The sequence below is a fragment of the Chenopodium album genome, chromosome 10, assembly GCF_948465745.1.
Source record: "Chenopodium album chromosome 10, dcCheAlbu1.1, whole genome shotgun sequence".
NCBI classification, from domain to species: Eukaryota; Viridiplantae; Streptophyta; class Magnoliopsida; order Caryophyllales; family Amaranthaceae; genus Chenopodium; species Chenopodium album.
Genome location: NC_137843.1, coordinates 55945290 through 55951849, shown reverse-complemented (window position 1 = coordinate 55951849; position 6560 = coordinate 55945290). Strand labels below are relative to the sequence as shown.

The window sequence follows — 6560 nt, the reverse complement described above, 5'->3', positions numbered from 1 at the left end:
GAAAGATGTGTGGGACCACTTCTAATTGTACCACTGAAAGTTTATATAATATTATTAGTTATTTAGTGATACTATATATGCACGTAGTTATTACCACTGAATGTATATATAGTACCACTGAATGCATACATAGTACCACTGAAATATTCAATGGTACTATTTGATCATCTAATGATACTATTGATCACTCAATAATATTACTCTAAACTCAAGTACTAAATTACGTGCATCTCTTACCTCTCGTTATGCAATTATTCTTGTATAACGGGACTCCCTTCAAACAAGCTCAACTATAAATATACATCACCAATTTTCATGGTTAAATCTTGTCCAATACAAAGACAAACCAACTTTGTAGGAGCTATTATAACAACTGTAAGATCAGAGAGCAACAAATCATGGCCGTTGGATATGGAAAATTAATGGTGATGATGATCTTGATGTTGTTAGTGAAGCAGAGTGTACAACTGAGGTCCACTCATCCATTACATGAGGTTGTAGATAGGATAAACCACCACTCTTCTTACATTGGCTTAGTTTTAGCCTTTCCTGCTGAAGAAATTCCTCTTCAAAACTCTGGTCTTTTTGTGCCCAACTCTAGGAATCCCTACATCCAACTCGCCGGTATTTTTCTAATTCTCGTCTTCTCTATATGTTTATCTTGATATAGTCGATGTCTGTTTAAATGAGAGTATGTTTATATTACACTCGAATGTACCTAATTAAGTACCCTATAGGTTTGTACAATCAAAGAAAAATGTTAATTGATGTCGAATTACTCGTGTACAACTGTTAGAATATTATTGAAGTCGTTAGTCTACCTTCTAATGGGTACTTCAAGAATTAGAGATTTTAGATCTGAGTTATCCTTATAGTTCACTAAATATGGCAACATGTTCTCCCCCTTATAGCTCGAAGGGGCATTACAATTTACAATTATGAACTTATAATTTGAAGTTACATCTTTTTTTTTTTTGACAAAATATTTGAAGTGACACTTGTTTATGTACTAACGGACCCAATGAAAACATAAGTAAATTAATGCTTGGATAACTTTATTTTGGCTTTTACTAACTAAATAAGAAAAAGTTTTTCAGCCAAAAATGCTAAAGTCAGGCCAATTTTACATAAAAATCAGCTAACATTTTACAATTTATTTAGCCAAATGTTATCATAAATAAGTTTCTAACTTAAACAAATTAAGTGAACCTGTCAATTATTTTTCTTGTCTATATTACTTGTCATTTCCGCCGTGTAATTACTTATAAGAGCCGAATTCAAATAGTTTGCGAGTTAGCTAAGCTTATATACAGTCGTTAATTTATTACGAGTTGGTTCATAACGTATGTTGCATCTTAAAATATATGTCTTAATCTTATCTATTTCTATTGGGTGATCAGGCAGGAAGTTCAACATTGGGAAAATCAAAGGTGTAGATGTAATCTATGTCTTAACAGGAGAGCAAACAGTTAAGTTCCTTCTATAAACATCCACAATTTCATACTAATTACAAGTTTAAAAATCTAATTTACTGCTTAATGCTGTATTATACTCAGGTAAATGCTGCACTTACCGTACAGGCTCTGCTTCAGACTTTTAATATCAGAGGAATTGTTCATTATGGCATTGCTGGTTGTACTAATACTTCCATGTCTATCGGAGATGTCGGCGTGCCACATTCTTTTGCATTCACCAGCTCTTGGAAATGGCTGGTGAGTAGAAACTAGATAGTATATCCTGTACATTATGTAAATCATATGTATGTGTCCTGTAGTTTATGCTGTTCTCGTGTTGTCGTTGGTATGAAGGATTTTGGTTCTGAAGAAACGAGTGAAAATGAGCTGAAATTTGGGGCGTACAATCTTCCAAATTCAGGAGAGAATTTACTGGAAAGAATTCAGTTTACTCCTGTACAACTTTTCTCTAATAAGAAGGCAATGCAAGAGCTTTTTTGGTTTCCAGTTGATGCTCATTGGTATAATCTTGCTACCCAACTTCAGGTATAAATATTAGACCTTCTGTAAGAATGGTTTAATTTGTTTTGTGCTGAGCATTATTGCTATATAAACTTATTTTAGTTGTAAATTGAACGAGTTAGACATTAGTAATGTGAAAAGAACAAAGTCGTGTAGTGACTAATGATATATAACACGGGTTTTGAATGATGACAGGGATTGAAGTTGCAGCAGTGTTTAAATGAGACTGCTTGCTTGCCTAAAGAGCCAAAAGTAATATTTGGACTAAGAGGTTCAACCGCGGATGTGTTCATGTCTAATTTGGCATTTGCAAAGTTCCTCTACCAAGAATTCAGTATATCTACAGCAGATGAAGAGAGTGCTGCAATTGTACATGTTAGTATTTTACAATTCAACTCTAAATTCTCGCTTATTATGACTTAGTCCTGTTTTCTAGACGGACAACACTTAAAATTGCTAATGATCAAGATGAGATGTTGAATTATTTTTGTTTGGTGCAGGCATCACTTTCGAATGGAGTACCATGTGTTGTGTTTCGTGGTGTATCGGATGTGGCTGGTGGAGAGAAACTAGCATTGGCTGGTCTCAGTTCTCTGGCTGCTATCAACTCTTTTAAAGTTGCAGCTAAATTTGTAGAACTTATTGGCAAGAAGAAAGCTACATTTTAAATAAGCATAGCTAGTACTTGTACCTTAATCTGGCTTTGTTTCTCCACTCTTAGGCAAGTCAGAATTAAAGTAGAAGAGGCTATCATTGAATAAAATTGCTACTTCTTTAATCATCTGTTTCCATGTAATCAATGCTACTGCCTGATCAATAATTAATCAGTTTTTGGAACATGCAAATTGTATGAACTATAATAAACTGATGATGTATAGTTTAGTTATCAATTAAGCATGTTTCATAAACTCATTGCATAAACTCTATCCTTAGAACAGCAACTTATATTGTACAATTAGTTACACGTACGGTTATACACTTATACCATATGCGTAATACTACTGATTTTAGTCATATCATATACTTGTAATCAATTGTGTATGCTTGTTCATTCCTAGCTTCTATGTAGAGTATTAGGCGATATTTCTGACATTATTATATGAATTAAAGAACCTACTGAATAAAAAGCGAAAAAAAAACACACGAAAGTTACGTGGTTCGGTCAATGCGGCCTACTCCACGGGCGAGGCGATCATGAAATCACTTCCACTATGGTGATGTGAACAAGAGTACAATCATATCATATCTCCAAACATACGTAAATCAATTGGTCTTCACTAAACGATGAGTCTGTCACCACTCCATTTAAGTCATCCATTGGCACGCATATCACACAGTGCACGCATATCTTCCTCCATTTTCATTATCAACTTCGATAATCAAATTCTAAAACTTAACAACTCGCTAATCAACTCACTATTTCTATCATGATAAAATTGCTAGAATTTAAGTGTGTAGGCTAGAGGCTATCGTCGAATAAAATTGCTAGTTCTTTCATGATCGGTTTCCATGTAATCTAATTTTAATTTATTAACTTAGTCATATATAATTAATTATGATTGTACATTACATTCCTAGCTTCTATGTGAACTATTAGGCAATATGTATGACATTATGAATTAAAGAACCTTAAGAATAAAAAGGGAAACAAAGACGCAAAAAATTTACGTGGTCCGGCCTATGTGGCCTACTCCACGGGCGGGGATGATCATCCAATCACTTCCACAAAAGAGAGAAACAAAAACAAATTGTGAATAATTTACTAATTAAAACAAATATTTAGAGAATCAGTAAAAATAATAATTGGTAAAAATAATTTTATTTCAATGACATTAATTTGAGTTATGCAAAAATAATTTCAATTGTATAAAAATATTATTCAACAGAAATAAGGTGATAAAACAGGGCAATTAATTTTTCTAAAATGATTTTTTTTTATTGAATTGAAATAATTACTTTTGCCGATTAAAACTTACTATTACTAATTCTCTGTTGATTTATTTAATTTATTGATTTTTACTTAACTAAAATTTTTTTTATTAAATTGAAAATTATTTTAAAATGAAGAAGATAGGGCCTAAATGGCACCACTTCGTAAAAGAGGGAAAGTTCATGTATGACGACCATGAGCTTATCACATTTTCTTGATTGAGTGAATGTGGCTAAGTATATTTTTCCATCTTTGTGTGGAAGATTCTAAGTGCCTTTCGGATATCTATAAATAGGAGAAAGTATTTGGCAATTTAATCCACAACAAGCTTTGTGATAGTACCTCTAAGAGAGGAAGGGAGGCAATAATAATTAAAATCAGAAAAAATTGTAAATTCAAGTTAGAGAAAATTGTAAGTTAGTGTTACTAATATTATTTTACTATCCTCTTCCTATCCTTCAACTTCTTTTATCACTCTTATAGAGTTAAAAAAAATAATGAAGCTGTACCATTTGAAGGCACAATGACATTCAAAGAAACATATTAAAATTCAGTTAAATTTGGGGATATTAAAGTCCAGAAGTTCAATAAAATCTTCCTGTTTCTATGTCAAGATATTCGAGATAGAGACGTCATGTTGGAGCAGGGAACTATAGCATACCAGGCGGCTCTTCTGGTCTTCAAACCTTGGACTACAGGTGACTCTATAAGGGATATCAGTTTTACCGATGCTGCTATATGGGTACAACTTGATGAGGTACCTTTGAACTTATGCGAGCTTCATGTTGTTAAACCGATGCTTTCTTTGGCTGCGAATATTCTCTGTTCTCATAAACCTCTTCCAGGTTCAATCAACTGCTTGCTTAGAGTAAAGCTCCATATTAATGTTTTTCAACCGTTATTACCAGGCTTCTACTTGAACCTCGGAAACTCTGAGTTTAAATGGATCAATATTAGATATGAGAATTTGTTTATTTTATGCTATAGGTGTAATAGAGTTGGTCATAGGAAGAATTCTTGTTCTTTGTCTTCTTAGAAGCTTACTCCTTCGGTGGCTGATAATAATGGCTGGTGTAAGTCTACTTTGGATCTTGATCATAATCTCTCCAATTCGAACATTGGAGACCTCTAAGGGATTGGTGACCTCCCGTTTTAGGTCACCAAAGTCTAAATGAAAGTCGGTGTTTGGAATTGTAGGGGCTTGGGATCAGCGGACTCCCCTAAAATTCCATATATCTTTTCTCTAGTCCGCTCTCATAGTTTGGATATAGTTTGTCTCTTCGAAACTATGGTGTCTGTTGATAATATTGTGCGAAAGTTAGCATCTTTGTCTTTTTTGGGTTGTAGTGGCGTGGATGCTATTGGCCTTAGTGGTGGTATTTTTGTTTTTTGGTTTACTCCATTGGATTTGGTTCCTTTATACAACTCTCAGAATGTGTTTCTCTGTAAAATGAAGCAAGGAGATGAAATGAAACATGTAATGTTTGTGTATGGATCCCCTTAGATTTCTGGTCGTTCGGAGGTTTGGTATTTGATTACCAATATTCTTGAAACCATTCCAAATGTAGTCTTGATTGGCGATTTTAACCAAGTAGAATACCTCTCGGATAAATTGGGGGGTAGCTGTTCTATTCCAGGACAGATGGATTTTATTAGCTGGCGTATAGGGCTGGATTCAGTAGACGTTCCTTTTTCTGGTCCAAAGTTTACTTGGACTAATAACAGGACAGACTCAAATCCGATTTTGAAAGGCTGGATAGAGCCTACGCCTCTTCTGCTTGGTTACTTGATTATCCCGACACGAAGGTTTTACACCAGCCTATCTTGTTTTCAGACCACACAGCTATTATTCTCTCGGATTCAGTTGATTCAGGGTATGTCAAGCGGCCTTACAGGGTAGAAAACTGGTGTTTGTTTGCTTCTGAGGTTCGTGATATCGTACACTCTGCTTTCACCTTGTTTTTCTCGGGTTCCCCAATGTTTTCTTTATCTCGAAAATTATCAGTGTTTAGAGAACGATTGCTAGCTTGGTGTGTTTCACACAAGAAAGCCTGGGGGATTAATTAGAAAACTTTGGTATCGGAAGTTCAGCAAGCTTCTTCGGTCTTGTCCTCCCGTATCTATCGTTTTTTTTATTACTACAAAGGACGAGAAAGTTGCAGAGGCACAAGCAGGTCATCTTATCTGGCGTCAGCGTGCAAAAATAAAATGGGATGCCTTAGGTGATTCTCATTCTCGCCTCCTTTTTTCGTTGGTTCAATCTACAAGACGACAGAATAAGATTTTTGGTTTGAGAGATTCATCTGGTGTTTGGAATTGTGACGTCGAAATTATAGCGTCTTTATCTTTGGATTTTTACAAGGATCTATATTCAGTCTCAGATTCTGCTACTTCTCACAGTTATGATTGGTGGGAAAGTTTAAAATTGCCTTCGCTCTTCCCTGCACAACAACAATCTCTTATGGTTCCTTTTTCTGCAAAAGAGATTCGAAATGCAATTTTTGGTATTGATGATAATAAGTCTCTTGGTCCAGACGGGTTCCCTTCAGCCTTTTTCAAGTCTCACTGGTCTTGTGTTGGTTCATCAGTAGTTTCGGCTGTTCAACACTTCTTTGCTGATGGTTATATGTTAAAAGAATGGAATCGCACCTTCC

General features: G+C 34.8%; 1 protein-coding gene across 1 annotated transcript; it reads left to right on the top strand.

The window, feature by feature from the left end:
- The first annotated feature begins 284 nt into the window (after nt 1-284).
- On the top strand, nt 285-2900 carry LOC145564211 (bark storage protein A-like). The gene is made up of 6 exons (XM_081624540.1): nt 285-624; nt 1401-1468; nt 1557-1712; nt 1809-2000; nt 2172-2351; nt 2477-2900. The coding sequence occupies exons 1-6, from the start codon at nt 399-401 to the stop codon at nt 2642-2644; spliced, it is 990 nt and encodes a 329-aa protein (XP_081480666.1). The 5' UTR covers nt 285-398; the 3' UTR covers nt 2645-2900.
- Nucleotides 2901-6560: the final 3660 nt, after the last annotated feature.

Excerpts from the sequence above, each read along its gene's own strand:
- LOC145564211 (XM_081624540.1), top strand. The coding sequence starts at position 399 with ATGGCCGTTGGATATGGAAAATTAATGGTGATGATGATCTTGATGTTG. Across the intron at positions 1,469-1,556 it reads TCTTAACAGGAGAGCAAACA|GTAAATGCTGCACTTACCGT; the intron begins GTTAAGTTCCTT and ends TATTATACTCAG. Across the intron at positions 1,713-1,808 it reads CCAGCTCTTGGAAATGGCTG|GATTTTGGTTCTGAAGAAAC; the intron begins GTGAGTAGAAAC and ends GTTGGTATGAAG.